General features: G+C 40.0%; 2 protein-coding genes across 5 annotated transcripts; both read left to right on the forward strand.

Annotated features, from left to right (window-relative positions):
* Window positions 1-6,716: 6,716 nt before the first annotated feature.
* On the forward strand, window positions 6,717-7,612 carry LOC308114431 (peptide YY-like; the record flags this gene model as incomplete). Its single annotated transcript, XM_080471304.1, has 4 exons — window positions 6,717-6,778; window positions 6,962-7,144; window positions 7,234-7,323; window positions 7,588-7,612. 4 exons carry the CDS (start codon window positions 6,717-6,719, stop codon window positions 7,610-7,612), a joined length of 360 nt encoding a protein of 119 aa, XP_080327430.1.
* Window positions 7,613-9,242: 1,630 nt separating this feature from the next.
* pals2a (protein associated with LIN7 2, MAGUK p55 family member a) lies at window positions 9,243-19,372 on the forward strand. Of its 4 annotated transcripts, none has more exons than XM_080470752.1 (14): window positions 9,271-9,536; window positions 10,881-10,949; window positions 11,472-11,599; window positions 12,332-12,450; window positions 13,634-13,786; window positions 14,407-14,556; window positions 14,795-15,022; window positions 16,321-16,452; window positions 16,632-16,734; window positions 16,812-16,883; window positions 16,969-17,130; window positions 17,219-17,421; window positions 17,495-17,623; window positions 18,246-19,372. In XM_080470752.1, exons 3-14 carry the CDS (start codon window positions 11,569-11,571, stop codon window positions 18,420-18,422), a joined length of 1,659 nt encoding a protein of 552 aa, XP_080326878.1. In that variant the 5' UTR covers window positions 9,271-9,536; window positions 10,881-10,949; window positions 11,472-11,568; the 3' UTR covers window positions 18,423-19,372. The 4 variants fall into 4 exon arrangements, with proteins under 4 accessions (XP_080326881.1, XP_080326878.1, XP_080326879.1 ...); XM_080470753.1 differs by having other exon boundaries at window positions 11,501-11,599; XM_080470754.1 differs by lacking the exon at window positions 9,271-9,536 and adding an exon at window positions 9,562-9,877 and having other exon boundaries at window positions 11,501-11,599.
* The last annotated feature ends 331 nt before the right edge of the window (window positions 19,373-19,703 follow it).

Raw genomic sequence — 19,703 nt, forward strand, 5'->3', positions numbered from 1 at the left:
TATCCCGTTTTATTTGATATTTAACTTTTTTTTAAATATATTCTCTGTGTTGTATTGCATGCGGAGCAATGCTTTATAATAATTTTGCTCTGGCAATAAAAAAGTATTATGATATTCTATAAAAGTATAGAAAGTAAAAGTATTCTAGTATTCTATTCTATCTATTCTAAAAGGCCACTGAAACAAACAGTCGGAAGGTACTATAGAATAAAGCATTTACACCGTCTACAATTGGCCATAAAAGAAAAATCTAGGACATTAACAAGAACATTAACGTTTGTCTCTCGCCAAGCCAAAGAATAAATCACAGACCAAGAACTGGGTGAGTTGTTATACTCACTGCATCCAGTAGAGGGTGCATTATATTCGTGTCACGTCTTACACCAACAAAGAAGTAGTACGGACCAATGAAAATCCAAGGACAACGAACGACTTCCTGTTTTTAGCCTTGACAGACGCTCGCTGGTTAGCTTCATCAGTGAACTGAATTCAAGTTGAAGTCATGAACATTCTCACTCGCTCTAGAAAACGTATTTTCTCTGTAATTAGAAGTGATGTCATACTAAAACAGCAGAATGCCTCTCGATGTGTTTGTTCTCACAGTCTTTGTTCGACCTCTGAGTCTACAGAGAAGTCGGCCTCGTGTCGACTCCGGCACCAAGTTCCTGCGTTGAATTGCCACTTTCTCTCAAACAGATTTTATTCAGACAGCATTGAAAACAGAAGCCCGAGAAACTCTGCCGGGCTTGAAGAGGAGTCACAGGATTTGGATGAAACAAACATTGACAACAGTTCGGTTAGACCGAGTAAGTAGAGCCTCCATGCATGTACAGCCCTGAATTCTGAAGAGTTTTCTGATTCATTTGTTTAAGTGGTTGCTTTACCCTATTTACTAATCTTTGTATAGTTGATAAGTGAACATGTTTAGATGTTTTGTTGTATTATTTGAACCACTTCATATCTTCTGTTTGACAATGGAGCGAGCAAGGCAAAAACGTATTTATACACCATCACAAGTCACAGTGCTCTACAAGGAAATACATTAAAACAGAGGGAATAAGAAAGTCATAAAGAAAATATTCTAAGCAAAAACTTTATGAAGATTAAGTTAATTAAAACAAAGAAAATTCTATTGTTTATTGGAAAGCCTGAGTAAATAATAGTCTATTTTTGTGTGTGTAAATAAATCTATACTGAAAGGACACGCCTGTCTAGACATAAATATTTATATACATACACATATAACATGTATGTCTAGTTAACTTGTCTGAAAAGAGGTTTTATGAAATATCGCCACATACTGCAGAGAAAACAAAATGCCAATTGCTCGAATACTTTTTTTTTCCAGACTGTTCAGTGACTTTCAGTCTTGATGTGCTGGTGTCTCTGCTGCGTCAGGAAAACGCTGCAGACCTGTGTGTGATCAAAGTACCTGAACACGTCAAATACACCCAGTACTTTATTGTCGTCAGTGGCATATCGCCCAGACATATCCGTGCAATGGCTCTTTATGCGCTGAAAATGGTAAATAAAGGTGATATTTTGTATATGATGCATGCAACCGGTGTTTTTTCTTTTTAATACTTATGCAAGTAATACTTTTTCTCCAGTACAAGTTTCTGAAGAAAGCTGGCGATCCGGTTGTACAGATTGAAGGGAAAGATGCAGAGGACTGGATGTGTATTGACTTTGGTATGCGTCGTCTGAGATTTGTGCAGGTGTCAAATCTTTTCATCTGGTTAAGAATTTGATGTTCTTTAACGTAGTAACAGATGTTTTTCTTTGATCTCAGGTCAAATGGTTGTTCACTTCATGCTACCACAGACCAGAGAAATATACGAACTGGAGAAACTCTGGACTCTCCGTGAATATGATGAGCAGCTGAAGAGCATCCCGCCTGAGACGATACCTGAAGATTTTATGTTGGATCCTGAAATGACAAAGTGAAATCATTGCGGACTAATCATGTAAGACGTGCACAGACTTCACTCATTTATTTAAATTAACTTCTCATGCCGATTCTTTTCTGCCCACAAGCAAGGAAATGCCAACTCTTTTGTCTCTTTTGTTACATTTGAAAAGACATTCATCTTTCGTTAGTACGCGGGTGACCAGAAAGTAAGGCCTGAGTCACCACTGTGCATTGAAAGTGTTGACGTTGGTTTTGCACGTCTGACAACGGACATCACAGTTTGTGTTTGAAAGAAATCTCATCCTTCAGCTTCATATGCGTCCCGGAGGTCTTATCCACAGTCACCAGCCTCTTTTGATGAGCAAGACGCTTCTGCATGAAAGCTGAGCACATAATTTGTTTTTTTATTCATTTAAAAAAAAAGAAAAGAAAGTGGGAAGTCTTCACAATTTGATTCAAGTCGTTATTTTGGTCATTGCACTAATAGATTGCCTTTCAAAATTCATGAAATCTTACAAATCATTTTTCAATGTCTTTAAACTTTGTGAATGTTAAAAATAAATGTATTTTAATACACTGCCTGTAGTTATTATTTCCCCCAAAATGTTCACGTTTAACAAATTTTGTAACTTTAGTTGATGTGTTTGACCTGTTCAGATGCTCTTTTTGCACAAAAGGAATTGCAAATGCTTTATTATTAGACCGTTCAAGCATCCAGACATTTCTAATGTGAGAAACACTCCAGCGATATTATATACCATTTTATCCACATACAATCACACTTTTGGGCAATTTAGAGGGACCAATTTTTTATAATACGCAATTCTTTGAACTGGGAGGAAACCGGAGTACCCAGAGAAAACACACACGCTTGTGAAGAATATTCAGAAAGGCTCAAAGGCTGAACAGCTGGGGATAGAGGTAAGAGTGCTTTTGCTAAAAAAGAAAGAATCGGGTAAATATATAATACACCTAGCATATGTGCATTTATTGTTGATCTGTTTAAAAGCCAGTGACTGTGAGTGTTGACCAGTTAATCCTGTTAACATGTTATGCTTGGCTTGATAAACATCAAATGAGAAACACATTAAACATTTTTTATTTGAGATTTCTCCGTTTCTGTTCACATATGGTTGCATCAATTAATAAAGATCATTTAAACAGTCAATCTAGTGAGATACAGTGTTGTTTGAGTGATGATGAAAATCCCCAAATAGAATGGAAAACCTGTGTACTTTTTTCGATCCTTCCAGGGCAACAATTCTCAAGAGTTCTCTCCCAAAAGAAAATATTTATTGGGTCAACAAAACAAACCTGTAAAGTGTTTCTTTTAGCCCAAATCAGTCAAGCAAATTGTTTCTTCAAAGAAAACAACCTGCCACTTGTGACATGCATTGATTCAGCAATACAGTAAACACAGAAAGATAGGGCGACAGAAAACTCTGCAAATGATTGGAAATATTCTTCAAGAGTCAAAATTCTCTGTCACGTTTCATTAAGGTTATACACACACAAACAAACACTCCATCGAAGTGATGCTTTACTTCCAATCGGTTAAGAGACTTTTTATAAATTTGAAATGCTCCGACAATGTAAAATACTGCGACGCTTTAAATATCTGCGGGGAAGATGGCATTTCAAGAGAATCAGCATGTGCCACACACACACACACAAAACCAACCAAGTGACCATTGGGTTTCATTGAATTATTCTCAGAACATTAGTTAAATGTAAAATAATACCATAAAGTGTAATGAAGCAGGAGACGCCTGGACAGAGCCTGACACCACCTGTGTTTTCTGACTCTTGGATGAGCAGATTTCTTTCACATGCTGTGAATTAAAATGAAGGATATAATATTCATTCTAAACTGATTGTATTATTGAATTACTGATTGAACCTTTTTGCATCAAACTGAATTAAATCACCTTTGTTGTGAAGTTACAACCAACTCTATAGATGGTTGTTTGAGGTCTGGAGAAAAAAAAAAAAAAAAAAAGGTAAAAGAAAGATTAGCTTGGTGATTCACTCAGAGTTGTTACTGTGGCTAATGTTTTCATCATTTCCCTTCCCTCCGCTGGTGTTGGACCATTAGGGGCCATTGAGTTCTCATTATCTTCGACAGAGAATATTATATGTTTGCCTTGCGTGTCTCATTGCAATGTGTGTTATCGATTCAATGCAACTGTTTCATTGCATTAGACGCACACAAAAATATTATCCTATGTATATGGAACATTGATGCTGAACATATTAACATATCCATCGATTGCTGTTGATTTCGTCCCTGTATTTATTTACTGTGAATGAATCATTTGTTTCCTTGAAATGAGATACGGCGTCTGAGCCCAGCAATCCCAGGTGCTTAACATTTTTACTACATGCAAGTATAAGAATGTTAAAAGCAGAGTGTTTTGGTGTTTTTATACTGCCAGGCTGTGCCCTGCAGGTGGGCTGTCTCTGGGTGCAGAGAGTTAATAAGGAGTATTACCAGGTAGCACATCAGCTGGATCAGACACGACACTGAAAGCGTTCCCTGTGCTTCATCCACCTGGCTCTCATCTGTTTGAACCTGCAGGCTAATGTGACTAAGTATAGAAATAAGGGATCTGCCATTTGACCATTCATTATATCTATTTGAATAACATTTGTACTTGTGTTAGGCACCAATAACTCTGAAATAAGGTACATAAAGTACATATTTGGGTTTAGTTTTATTATTTTACTGGTGAAAATGTCTTGTAAGCTTCTTTATGTTACGGATTGTTTCGTTATAATGGAACAGAAGATATGACTTTTTTTTGCTGCATATTCAGTACATATTAAACTGAACAATGTATTAATGTTTTGCTACCTGATATAAAAAAAAATACTGCCTTTTTTTTCTGATTTAAATATTCCATCCATCTATCTTCTATCTCACTTGTCCTTCTCAGGATCACAAGGTACTCGTGCCGATCGCAGCTCACAATGAGCGAGGGCAGGACACACCCTGGACAGGTCGTCAGTCACAGGGATTTTAATAATTCCGCATAATAAATCTATTTCCATGCACATTACAAAAAATGTAATACACTGGAAAAGTCCTTTTCCTATACTATTATTCAAAGTCAAACTTCCACAGTGCATTTCAGCTGTTACACATAACCTTCCCTTCCAATCTTTATCTTTTCAGCATTTAAGTAATGCAAAAATAATAATGCAGTATGTCACAACAATCATATTCTAATATTTTGAGATGTATTTGATGTTTAATGTAGGGTTGAATTATTTCTTTTCCTATACGTTTCCATCAGGAATCTTGTGGTTTCAGTGGAATCGAGGTCTCATGACCGTCAGGGCAAAAACACCACCAATCTGCTGTCAGATTTCAGACGAGTGCTCTTCAAAGGAAACAATCGCCATTAAAGTTGCCTCACCATTTAAGGGCTGAAAGCCGTTTGTGCCCTCTATCAACGGGGATTGAAAGTTAAAGGGGTTTGTGTGAATCACTGCGCCCTCTTGAAGGATCCGTTGTAATTTTCGTGCCACGGCTCGCTGGTCTGATCAAAATTGCTGTAGTTATTGTCTTAAGTCAACTGCTTGTGGAGTTTGTTGTGTCGCTGTTTTGCATCCCTGTTGACTGGCGACAAGATGAGCAGGTTCATAACAAAATCCTCTTTTCAAACGCGTTCAGCGCCTCAATGTGGAAAACAACAGAAACATCCTATTTAGAAGGTACGTGTCACCAGTGGTATTACAACCAATCATGCTGGTTATGATCTGAAATAGACTGAACCAATAAAGATGTCTGACTTTGTGCTTTAACCAGGACTTCACCGTCACTTCATCCAGTTAGAATCTGGTGAGAAACAAAAGTCAAACTGCGTTTTGCTATGATTGATGTCAAGTTGAGTTTTCCCCCCATTTAACCTTCGACTAGCTGAGGCTTTTCCCGCTGTGTTTTATGTAGAAAACTAAACAATTAACCCTTTATAACACATTCAGACAAATACTTGGAAACAGAAATGCCAATCGCAGTGTGACTAAAGGATATTACAGGACTTTATTGTTTTAAAGTTAGTGTGACTCAGCGCCTCTCTGTGCCATCCATCCATCCATCCATCCATCCATCCATCCATCCATCCATCCATCCATCCATCCATCCATCCATCCATCCATCCATCCATCCAGCAGGGTGCAGTTACATTGTATATGAGATTAAAAAAGCATTAAATTGTCCAAAACTACACAAATGTAACAATTTCTCGCTATAAAATTCTCTAAATCAGATTTTCAACATATTGTTGAGCATGTAATTTCAAAAAAGCACAGTTGCACTACTTTTATGTGGACTGTTTTTCAATCAAATGCACCATTCTTTCATTTGCACTGGCTCTGATAAAGTCTTACTTGACCAAAGGAGGGACGAGAAAATAAATTGAGGCAAAGGCTTAAAGAGGAACTTCCTCGGCAAACCAACACAAATGATTAAAGATTATCTTCAACTGCATCTGGAATTCAACTCTTTGCTTCAACTCTTACTCTTGCAAGTTCATAGATAAAATAAGACCTTAAAAACATTTTGTAATTATTATAGGGCATCTTTTTTTTGTTATGCAGCTGTTATAAACATACATAGGAAAACACAAAACATGTCAACATTTTAATGAATTCACCCTCTTTTTAACTCCAATGAAGCAAGTATCACTGCATGTTTCCATGTTTGCCTTAAAGACTACAAGAAAACAATTGATAGATATTTCTGAGGGCGAGAACAGCCCCCCTCCCCACACGGCACTCGCTGTATAAAACAGGAGCGACGATGGGAATCAGCCAGAGGTGTTTTGAACAGCGAGAAAACCGACAACAGCAGCATCTTCCAGAGTAAGCAAGTTGTTATTTTGCTACATTTTGGATTAAAAAGCTCAGTTTATCGGTGAAAAGTCAGCAGGTACTTATAGAATTGACAGCTTTTATGTTTTGTGGCAGAATCTCATATTTGATGTGATATTAATGGATGATTTTATTTTTTTTAACCCTGCATTATTTTTTGTTGTTGTTGTGCAGGATAAACTCCAACGCTGTGATGTCGCTGACCGTTCTGGCTCTCTGCCTGCTGGTCTGTATTCACGCTGGTATCCACGCATATCCAGCCAAGCCTGCCGGTCCCCGAGATGGAGCGCCACCTGAGGAGCTCGCCAAATACTACTCTGCACTAAGACACTACATCAACCTCATCACAAGACAGAGGTTCGTCATTCCACTTATTTTTATTTTTTATTTTCTGTAAGTGAAGCAAATCATGACATATGTTAGTTAATGGTTTTTTTTGTGCATAGATATGGGAAAAGAGACACTCCGCAAACTGTATTCTCAGATATGTTTGTGAATGAGAGCACAGAAAGTGTTCCAGCATCCAACTACATCAGGTAAGTGTATTAGTGTTGAATAACCCAATATCATCAGTATAAATGTATGATTAGACGTCTACCAGACTCTTGGAAAAAGCTTCCCTGATTGGGTTTTGTGCAACCTAATATAGCAGAAATGCAACTGAAATATCGAGATTCATGTGGACGCCGTGGTGAGATGGTAAAGTTGCACTATATAGAGCTCTGATTTCAGTTAAGTAAGCTAAGAAAAACAACAAGGTTTATTGTTTTGTTTACGATTGGCTTTGTGTATTTCTGTAGGTATGAAGACCTGCCGTTGTGGTGACGCAGCTCTGGCTGCCTCATTCAGGCTGATTTCAACATAAAGCTGCTACCATGTCTGTTTCTGACTTTTTGAATTGGTCTTGCATGGATTAAACACTGTATAGAAAAAGTATTTGTCAGTATTGTTTGCAGTAATGTGTTTTTGTCAATCACACCACTTTAAATCGCTAGTCATATGTATGTCATATGTATGTATTTATCACCAATATGTATATGTGGTGCATACTGTTGCATTTATTTCACTTATATAGTCTTATAAGGTACCTGCGCTCCGACTAAAAATAGATAAACAGTTTAATCCTATTAAATGACCTGGTTACATCAAAAGCAAATCACATAACACCACAACAGTGGCCCCATATTAAAAATGGGACAGTTTGATGGTAGTAAGAGTCATTTACTGTTTACATGAACTACAAAAGTGTTCAGATCATATAGCCTGTAATCAAATTGTATTCATCACTTTGATTACAGATTGCATAAGGTTCAAATATTGTGAAATGAGAGGATATGACTGGTGTTTCATGTTGACACGTGGGTGGTAGGATTGAAAAAAAGCTGAATGAGGGGACAGTATTACAGTGTATGTCTCTGTATGTTTTACTGTGTGATGAGATAAATAAAGCTTTTATGACTGATACAGTCTACCAACTAAAATAACTATAAATTAGTACAAATTGAACATTACTACTACAGCCTTTAAAAAATGCAGTCGGTGTAATGATCAAAAGACTATTGCATATTTGAAAACACATTTGTGACATCATATTCACAATGCTGTATTTAACTCATTGGCGTAAAATGCATTTTAGTTCAGGTGCGAAGTACAGCAAAATTGAAATTTAAAACATTTACTGATATGGTGGGCCAGATTGGAGCCATGGTTTAGATGTTTGATGCCACTGGTTTAACCTATATGCAGAAACCATCCACTCCATTAGCTCAGTTCACTTCAGTTAACTTAGATGAGATTAGATCAGACTTTCTTAAGCCCATGTGGAGAAATTCAGTCATCACAGCAGCTCCACATTGCACAAATAGTTAATGAAAGTCAGGATAGTGGCACACAAGAGAATAGACTATGTACATAAAAGTAGATGATTAGATAAATATATATGTATATGTATATACATAAAAGTGGGGGAGAAACAGACAATTGTATTTATCCCACAAGGGATAAATGCAGCTTCCCAGTAGACATTCATGCATATGCAGTCAGTCACAACATAAATAATAAAAAAATCAATCCATCAGTCAAGGAAACATATTTAAGCACGGGACAAAGAGACGTGTCAGAGCATTATAAGTAGCCTACAAGTCATAGGGCAAGATAAAAACCAGATAAGAAAAAAGACAAACTATATAAATGTAATCATTATAATCATTTAATAACACCTGTGTCCTCAAACTGGATCAAAACTGTGCAACTATATCTAATAAAATAGTTTTATTTAAGTGTGAGAGGACAAACAAACCTGTGATTTCTGATACTACACTGGCATTACTGCTCAACTTCTGCACATTTAAGCCCTCAGCCTTTCAAAGGGACTCGAGCATTAATATTTAGTGATCCTGTAACACTGAAGTGTGACTGCTGACACACACACACACACACACACACACACACACACACACACACACACACACACACACACACACACACACACACACAGATGTGACCTCCATGCACAGACATACTTTTCGCAGTATATTTATTTCAGTGTGAAGCTGACAGTAAGTGATATTGGGAGGCTGTGCAGGATTTCAATGGGCTCAATTTAAACACACACACACGCACACGCGCGCGCGCACAAACACACACATGCACACTTGAAATGCACTGACAAGTTAGTATTGCGCAAGTAATCGGCGATTTCCGAAACGGCGAGAGAAAAGACGGCATGTCGGCGTGACTGGAAGCTGAAGTGAGTAAAAGAATCTCTCGTCCATTCATTTAATTTCCGTCTCTGCTCTCCGGGTCTGGCTAAACGTGAAGCAGCTACACGTTACTGCTAGCTACTAACGAGCTACTTAACGTTTCTAAATACGACCCGACGTAACTACACCGCGACTAGTTAAACAATCTAATCGAGTCAGGCATGCGAGTCTGTGCGTTAAGTTAATACACGTCGTTTGTTGGAACTTTTACGTATTTCACGGCGCGCGACAGTAAACCGTGGACAAACATTAGCATTGCTAACTTGTGAGCGACCAACGCGTCCCGGGACGGAGCCCCGCTGGAATATACGCGAAATGTGACCTGTCAGTAAGTTGAACTTATCTTACAACTTTATTACTCACAAGTGTTTTTTTTAACGTTGAATCGAATGTTATGAGCAGCTAATTAGAGGCTAACGATCGTTGTAGCTAAGCTCACACGTGCGCGGTGCGCGTGTCGCCCGGCAGGAGATATTAACAATCGTTTTTAATCAGCGGCTGTGATTTAACCACGACATCTAAAGACTTCACCGTGATCTGTAACCGGTATGAGTTATAAACTGGTAACCAACTGTTATTACTACGTCTTACATAGCTTGATTCCGTGCGTTCGTAAAACATCGACGCGTAAATAGCAGAAGCGGCGTGAGTGCGTAAGAAGAGGTGTCATTTATCCTTTAGCCTTCCGCTTGTCACGACATTATTGACCTTTTCTAGGTAATATATCTACTCAATTATCATGCCTGTGTTATATTGTTAAACTATACAGTTCGATGGCATATAGTACAATAATAGGCATTCTTTTCATTAGATCAGTGTTTGGCGAAGAGCTTTTTTTGCTCAATTTTTTGAACCAACGTATTGATAAATGTTGCTTTTAGTTAGGCAAAATAAATATACAACATGTTTCATTCACCATGCATGCAAAACTAAACCATCTGAGTGGCTGCAGAACTTTTAAAACTGCTAATTGTGATTATTATTGTATCATTTGTGCGAATTTTGACTGCAGATCTCAAATCTACAGATCTAGAATCCAGAAAATAAGCATAATAAAAAATTATGACAAGGGTTTGCCCTTTTTAAATAGATTTAGGTCATGTGACTGTTTGGGCCAATCGGAGTGCTGGAAATACAATAATGAGTGAATGACCAGGAGAAGTCAGGACAATGAAGGCACCCTTGGGGTAAAGAGTGACTTACTTAGGATTCGCGTGTGCTATTGCTCTTGATCCTGAGGAATGATAGAGTCTTCTGTTGAGATTATTATTTATTTAATAAGATGTTTCAGTGAAGTAAGGCAGTTTTTCTCTCATTCCTTGAATCCCTAGACCCCTGATGAGTTTTCTGCAGAGACCGTGGGGCTCCAGTGCTTCACCGGTGATTTGAACAGTTTGGAGGTGAGTTCCTGTATTCTGTGTTTCTTTTAAACAGCGCGTCATTGTATTTTCCACACTTAAGTTGTATTGAAAATGTAGGCCAATGTTGCATTTCTGCCCATGCAGTTTGCCGGTAATGATTAACCTGTGTGGAAACTGGTTAGTTGTCTTTGGTAGTGTTAGATCAGATTTTCCCTCACTCTGTTTGGAGAGCATGTTTATCCAGAGAGCCCTCAGGGGCCTCTCAGTGTGTGACTGGCACAACCTTTAGCCAGCAGGATGGGGAGACTCATCCTTTGCCATTCAATTGCCCTCTTTGTCATTCCTTTAAGTGCCTTTTGTGCTAACATTCGCATGAAACACCAAGAGCAACAAATGTTGTCTGTTTCGTACGTGACTCTCATCCTCCTGTCTTTATCTGTTGCTGATCTGTAGCTCGGTAGTAAATGTCAACTTGCTCTATATATAGTGAGATGGCTTGTACAGTACAGAAATCTTTACTGTGCATTATTCTGACTTGAGTGTCCCTCGTACGTTCCCCAGCTCTCCACTTGTCTGGTTTGTTTAAGCAGGCAGCTGGTGGTTTATTTCCCCACCGTGTTTAGAGAGTTTCATCATCCTGGACTGAGGAATAATAAACATGACTGTGGCCAATGCAAAGTCTGGCTCAGGTAAGCCATCAAAAGCAAAGCTCTCACGAGCCTTTTCCACTGGAACTGTAGGCAGTGCTGTCTGCTAAATCTGACATTTGATTATCATTCAGTTAGCTTTGTGCCCCCTGACCCAAAGATAGTAGTGTGAGTGTCACCTCAACAAAAAAAACAAAAAAACATTTGTGCATCTGTTAGTCCCACCAAATGTTTGACATTCGTTTCAATGGACTCATTTACGGTCTGAAAAGATGCATACTCTCATTACATGTAGGAGAATGAATGAAAACTCTTTATTTAATGAAGAACTATGATTGTGAAGTTCAGAGCAATATTGATCATTTGAACTTGGTTTAAATTGCTAACAGCTCACACATTTTTATCCAAAAGCTGTTAATTTGTCTTCCTCTTGTTGCTCTGTGCATTTTGCCGTTACAAGGCAGATCTGTTGGTAGAACAGTTGCTTTGTGACTCTGCGTGCTTGTTGCTGCTGCGATGGAAATGAGGGGTGCTCTTTTTGAATCGGCCCATTGATTCACTGTCCACTTGTTGTTCTTGCCTTGTAAGCTCTTATTATGATGACATTTTGTTTCCCATCTGTGTTACCGTTTGCTCTAAATTTCAGTCTTTCATTACTGCTGGTGGTGGACTTTGTTTGTCACTAATATCTCTGTCCGTGTTCAAAAACTAGAAAAGAGAGCGGTTGTCATTTGCTTTGCCAGGTCATTAATGTGTGTTTTCATTGATCTTCAGCCATGCAGCAGGTCCTGGACAATCTGAAGGACCTCCCTCCAGGTACAGGAGCTAAAGATATCGATCTCATCTTCCTCAAAGGTATCATGGAGAGTCCTATAGTCCGGTCGCTTGCCAAGGTAGCGTATACACTCAGTGAAATTATTTCTTTTATATGTCCGTGTACCAAATCACTAGTAGCAGTTATCATGGTTGCTTCAATTGACTTGAGTAGAGCAGAAAATGCCATAATAAGAATTATAGGCGTATTAAATGTTGTTTTTCTTCGTCCTGACAACAAAAATATATTTGACCAGAGTTTCACTTCACTTGCAGAGAATCTCTTATTTATATTTCTTCCTGTCACCAGGAGAGTGAAACAGCCAAAAGGATCATTCTGCACCGGACCGTACTGCTCACCTCTTGTGGGTTTTCACATAAATCTCCAAAACCCATTCATAAAAACATCCTATAAACTTGAGTTGATGTTGAAGCGTAAACCACTCAACATCAGTTAAATCAATTTTCATGCTAAAAGAGCCTGACAGCACGACACACAAATGGCTTACGTAACATCCTCTACAAAAGAATCTCCCGTGCAGATTGAGGTCATCAGGTTCAACTACCAACTATAAATAGATTGAGGATTTTTTTTTTTTATACAAAGCCTGCTACAAAGAGGAGCTCTTGTCACCATTTGTAATGTGCAGAAGATTGTTTTGTCTGAATAATAGATATTTTTCTTTATACATTGAATACTGTCATTGACACTAGAACTGATAACTTCCCTTTGACTTTTATCACAGTAGTTTTGGTTTAAATAGCAATGATAAGTCATATAGATTACTTGTTTTCAGTCATTTCTTGCGTTATGTCATACATTTGTGGATATAGAACAAATCTAGCTTTTATATTTGAGGATTAACACATGATCTGATATTCCCATCCAAATAGCTAGAAAGTGCATTTAAAGAAAGTTAATTGTATCTCCAGCTGATCCTGGGAATCTTGCAGTGGTTGCCATTTTGGATGCATCTTGATTTTAAGAGAAAAGACAAGCAAATGATGATGATTTGAAAAAAAATATTGTGGCATCATTAGTCATGACATAATGTAGAAATTACACAAAGTTTTCTTTCTTTAGTTGATCAGGTTTTGTAAAAAAGTATTTAATTAAATGAAGATATTTTCTGGATGATCAAATGTGGCTCCTCAACTGCAAGATAATACGTACTGTAGACTGAATTTACACTCAATCTTCATTCTAGGTTATTACACACTGAGGAGCTCTTATTTTGTGTGTGTGTGCCTGTCTGTGTTTAGGCTCATGAGCGTCTTGAGGAAGTGAAATTACACGCTGTGCGGGAAGATAATGTTCAGCTGGTGTCCGAAATCTTGGACTCCCTCAACAAGCTGCCAGAAAAAGATGCTGCCACTACCGAGCTGACCAGAATCCTCCAGGAGCCGCACTTTAAGGTATTAGATGGATTTTTTAACGTGGAGATTCGTGTCACGCCTGTGTTTACTCATGTTAGAATGGATGCCACTGCTTGTTCCTCCATCCGTTGCTTAATTTCCTCTGACATGCCCGTGTGGCTGCTCTGCTTTCGTGTCACTTGCTATATTCTCACCCGCTTACGTCCTGCAGCATGAGAGGCGGGGGGAGTGTTTCCTTAGGCCAATGGCAGGCGGAGTTATGTGGGTAAAGTCGGAGAGAGAGACCGTCACCTACTCTCTCAGTAATTCTTGACATTTGCTTATGCGGTTGTAGAGCCTCACCGGTTCCGAGTCTTGTCTTTTGGCTGCCGGGGTAAGAACATCACAGATTTGCCTCCTGTGTTTCCCAGTTAGTCTTCTGTCAGCGCGCTCCTCAAAGCTTTTCTACAGCAAAGGGATTTCTGCCTTTACTCTTTTGATAGTGACTCATCAAACGAATGTCTCTATGCCACTTTTAAAGGATAAACAACGTTGTTGTGATAATAGTCATCTCCCTTGGGGTGGTGGAGTGAACTCCTCATTCAAATAGTTTTTGTTTATAACAATGCGAAATCACAACATTTCTGTATGATTTATTTATTTATTTATTTTTTTGTTAGTCTTTGATAGAAGCTCACGACAAAGTGGCTGCAAAGTGCTATGAAATGCCCCACGCCACGGCGAACAGCAATTCCTTGACAACGAGTTCCCTCATGCCAGCCGATGCCGTCAGGATGATCGGCATCCAGAAGAAAGCTGGGGAGCCTCTGGTAAGACATCTAGCCAGTTATGGCAACGATGCCGCAAACGCGCAACCCTGTCGTTAGGGTGTAAACTGCTTTACACTCTCCTCTTTTATCCACCACGCACCGACGCAGTCTGGCACAGTAGATTGTGGTGGGCAATTAGTTTTGCACCAACCCGAAAGACCGAGATGTGAAGTGGGGCCTCTCCTCTGATTTATGAAGTGTGGATGCATGGTACTCCATGACTGTTGCTCGGTTGCAGGGGGTGACGTTCCGGGTGGTGCAAGGGGAAATGGTGATCGCCCGGATTCTGCACGGAAGCTCGATCGACAGGCAGGGAATGCTGCACACGGGAGACGTCATCCGCGAGGTTAACGGCTGTGAGGTCGGCAGTAATCCCAACGAACTCCAGGAGCTGTTGAGGGACTGCAGCGGGAGTGTCACGCTCAAGGTCCTGCCAAGCTACAAAGACACTCCGTCACCTCCACAGGTGAGGAGAACGAGCTCCATCTCTTGTTGTTGAAGTCTCGCGGAAGATCGCCATACATATTCGTATTTGGAGGTATTTTAAGGCTATTCATGATTTGTACAGTACCTGTCAGGGCTTGGGTGAAAGCTGCCTGACCTGGCTGATCTCAGAATGCCAGGCTTTTGAAAATCGAGCCCATGAAACGTCTATTAATAACACTCCGCACACTAAGTAGGCCATACGCCGCTCTGTTTACTAGAGCACCACCTACCAGGCAGACACAGCAGCTGAAGGTGCAGTACGTGAGGTTATGTCAGACACTGACCTCTGTGCCAAGAGGATCGAATGATGTCATTCTACTCCTCACTTTTGAGTTGTGTAAAAAAATCTAACCCGACTAAATCTCTAAGCTGCAAAATTAAAAGAAAAGCGTTGATCGCTCGACAATCGAGTGCAGCATTGCTGATGTATTTCTGCTGAAAACGTGCCATCACCCCCTCCCTTGGGGGAAGTAGAAGCTTTGGAAAATAGGAGTTTATGATAATTATATGTTTTGTTCAGGAACATAATCCTGTTGAAAACATGTTTGTTTTTTGTGTTTTTTTCTAATCTTTGTAGAATAATAGTGATTGCCCCTGGTTCAAGTCCCTGCCCATGTGTTGGTTTACTCCGAATTCTTCCCACAGTCCATAAACATGCATCACGTCTCTCGGCCGTGGGTGTAAATGTGTGTGTGATTGTCTCTCTGTGTTTGGCCTGTTATGACCTGGTGAATTGTTCATCCTGCCATCGTACGCTGGAACTCTGCTTCAGTGACACTAAATTGAATAAAGTGTTTTTTTTTATCTAAAAACCCCACGTTTGACTAAGAAGAAACTACATAGCACTTGTTTGGGTTCAACTTTTCCATTCCCAGCTCACCCTCCAGACAAAAACCTTTCCTGTCAGGGTGACCTGATAAATGTTCACATTTAAGTTGGAGCTGATCCCAGCAGACTGTGGCTAAAGGCAGGGTACACCTTGGACAGGTCACCAGTCCATCACTGGACAAACATACAATCACATTCAGGCAGACGGGCAATTTAAAGTGACCAGTTAACCTCAAACCTGCAATTTTGGACCGTTGGAGGAAAATGAAGGGAAACTGAGTGCTCACCACAAAACAACTTTTTTTTTCTACTGTAAACATTTTTTGAGACACCTGTAAAACTTTTGACAAATAAGTTGAAATGTCGAGCTGGAAAGCTACTGAAATAAATTATTAAGTGTTGCTCATCCTGTCTGTGTTCTTCATGATATGTGTTATCCTTAATTCGCAGGTTTATCTGAAGCCACATTTCAACTACCACCCGGCCTCAGACAATTTGATCCCCTGTAAAGAAGCTGGTCTGGCCTTTTCCAAAGGAGACATACTCCACGTAGTCAACAAGGAGGACCCCAACTGGTGGCAGGTGGGTCGGCTCAGACTATTTGTACAAATGGTTAGAGATGAGCTGGATGTATCATCTGTTATAAGCTCTTGGTGGTGGCTCCAGATGAGGTCGAAGGTGCTTATGATGAATTAAAAAAATAAGTGAAATGTTTAATCCAATACTTCCTGTTCCAGTCAATGACTCTGATTTCCATACAGGCTTGCAAAACTGTTGGCGGAGCCACCGGTCTCATCCCAAGTCAGGTTTTGGAAGAGAAGAGGAAAGCCTTTGTGAGAAGAGACTGGGACGCCTCTGATACAGGTCGGTACAGGACTCCTGCTGTTTTGTATGCTCCTAGCGCCACCATGTGGTGTCCTGACTGAGTGCTTGTGCTTCAGGGATGCTCTGTGGAACTCGAACTGCAAAGAAAAAGAAGAAGAAAATGATGTACCTCACTGCCAAGAATGCAGGTGTGTTTTATATTTTATATTCCTCACGTCACTGACATTGTTATGTTGTTATTCAGAATGTAACCTGACAAATTTATTTGAACAGAGTTTGATCGTTACGAGTTACAAATCTACGAGGAGGTCGCCAAGATGCCGCCATTCCAGAGGAAAACGCTGGTTCTGATTGGAGCTCAGGGAGTTGGGAGACGGAGCCTGAAGAACAGGCTTATAGTCCTGAATCCTTTAAGATACGGAACCACGGTCCCCTGTGAGTGTGAGACGGACCGCGGAGATAAAGCCCAAGTGTCTAAATGTCATCCTCTGCTGTAACGCGTCTCCTCTCCGTGTACCGCTAGTCACCTCACGTCGTCCCAGAGAAGAAGAGAAAGACGGTCAGAACTACTGTTTCGTGAGTCGTGAGGAGATAGAGAAGGACATCAAGGAGAGCCGCTACCTGGAGCACGGCGAGTACGACGGAAACCTTTATGGCACCAAGATCGACTCCATCCACGAAGTGGTGAACGCTGGCCGCACCTGCATCCTGGACGTTAACCCTCAGGTCAGCCACATCGAAGCATGTGTGTCTTTTTCTTTTTCTCAAGCAGAGTCAGTGACGTTATTTTGTTTTACAGGCCCTGAAGGTGTTGAAGACTGCTGAGTTTATGCCGTTTGTGGTCTTTATTGCTGCTCCTGAACTGGACACACTAAGAGCTATGCATAAAGCTGTGGTGGACGCTGGGCTCACCACCAAACTCCTCACGGTAAGCCGTGAGCGGACAGAACCTGTCGTAGTACTTTGGTCAACTATTCTGTTTCAGACTTTAACAAAAAATAACTTGGGTGGGGGGTTGGTCATGTGACCAAAGACACTTCTGCAGCCATCTTCTACTACTAACAGTTAGAATGCAGCAGAATATAACAGTCAACTCTTGCCGGGCACAAAAAAAACTAGTTTTAGCTCCTCAAACCAATTCTTGGTGAACTTCACTGGTGTGGTGAACAATTCAGTTGGTGGATTACATTATGATCACACATTGTCACACGTCAAACCGTTTATTCATTTGATTTATCTGAGGTTTTCATTGAGTGCACAGTAGATCAAGTAATACATTTCTAAACTTGGCTGTAGGAGCTTTTACACTTGACGTAGTAACAAGAAGTCTGTGACGGGGACACGACTGAAATTGCAGCAGATCACTCTGAAGGCAGCAACTTGTTCCCCATCCGTGACCTTGTTACAGAAAAACGTAGGAAGTCGTCGGCTTAAACGGCAAATTGGTTGTCGGATTATTCTTCAAAGAGCTTTTTTTGTGTACACTGTGTGTCCATTCTACTTCAGCGTCCTCTGCTAACCGGCGGCGCCTCTCTTTCCCGTCACAACAGGAGAACGATTTAAAGAAAACTGTGGACGAGAGTGCCAGGATCCGCCGGGCGTACAGCCACTACTTCGACCTGACGATTGTCAACGACAATCTGGACAAGGCCTTCGACAAGCTGCAGGAGGAGGTGGAGCGGCTGTTCGTAGAGCCGCAGTGGGTCCCCGTCAGCTGGGTCTACTGACGTTTGAGCCGTTTACTGGACAGACGCCGTCGGAGCCGCCGGGCCCGGAGCATAAGGGGGCTTCAGCACTGCACTGCACACACACCGAGTGTTGGACGACCGGCCCCGTGTGAGCCTTGGCCTCACGCATCAGAGTCACCTCGATCTGAACTGACAGATTTATGATGCATACTATGCAACTCAACACGTGGGAAGTGTACTTATTTATTGGCAATTTTCTTTTTCTTTTTTTTTTTTTAAAGTATATTTTCTATTAAGAAGGATTGAAGGAAAAAGCTGGCGTCGTGTCGGGCGGTTTTAAAAGCAAAAGCGGCTTCTTTTCCACCACATCCCATTTTAATTTTACATTCATTATGTGAGATAGGTAAAATGTATTTATTCTGGGAAAATGAGGGCTTTTTATTTGAAAAGGACAATACCTCAGTTTACAGTGCATACGTCCAGTACTTCATCTCATCTTGTCACTACAAATTTGTCATTCACGTATGAAAGTGTCATATATATTAGAGTAAATTTCTTTCCTCCTGAAGAGGAAAAGACGTAAACCCCTGAAACATTTTCAGGTCAAATTCATAAACGGACACTCGCTATACGGGGTTGTACAGGAAGAAGAGCACTATGGTTGTCTTAATCCATTATTTCTCTTTAACTCCAAGCACAAGAGACATTAAATTAACTGCCTATTGTTCTTACATCTGGATCATTTAAGTGTTTTTATTACCGTTAGACCAGTCCGCTCGGTGCTGTGTTTGTGATCGAATGAAATACTTTCCACGGGACTCTCGAACAGGGTACTGCAACTCAGAGAACAATCCCTTTTGATGTGATATTACTAAAACTTAACAGTTTTAAATGGGGTTCATATTTACTTATTAAAAAAATAAAGTATATTTTACGAGATTTCAGATGTATTTTCAGCGGTCAAATAAATAACTGTTTTTTTTAATGAGTCCTCGGTTTTGTTTTGTTCTTTCAAAATTAACAAATCAAAGTTAAAACAATGTCTTGTTAACAAAAGTAGAACGATTCGGTAAAACTGACACTTGGACTACAACTGATGATAAAATATTAAACTATTTTACGAGTAATTCAGGATGAGTTTAACAGCTTTAAAGATAAATCTTGTTGGAGGAAATGTTTAAGAGTATCAAAGTGATTTAAAGTAGTCGGATGAAGACATTTCTGTCCAATGAGTTGGGTTGATTGTCAGGAGCCGATTCATTTCCTGTTTTGTCATTTTTGCTGAAAACAATCCTAGTTGCCATGAAAAACAAGAATGAA

The sequence above is a fragment of the Lipophrys pholis genome, assembly GCF_963383615.2.
Source record: "Lipophrys pholis genome assembly, chromosome: 9".
Classification (NCBI taxonomy): Eukaryota; Metazoa; Chordata; class Actinopteri; order Blenniiformes; family Blenniidae; genus Lipophrys; species Lipophrys pholis.

Excerpts from the sequence above, each read along its gene's own strand:
- pals2a (XM_080470752.1), top strand. The coding sequence starts at position 11,569 with ATGACTGTGGCCAATGCAAAGTCTGGCTCAG. Across the intron at positions 11,600-12,331 it reads CAATGCAAAGTCTGGCTCAG|CCATGCAGCAGGTCCTGGAC; the intron begins GTAAGCCATCAA and ends ATTGATCTTCAG. Across the intron at positions 17,624-18,245 it reads TCACCACCAAACTCCTCACG|GAGAACGATTTAAAGAAAAC; the intron begins GTAAGCCGTGAG and ends CCGTCACAACAG.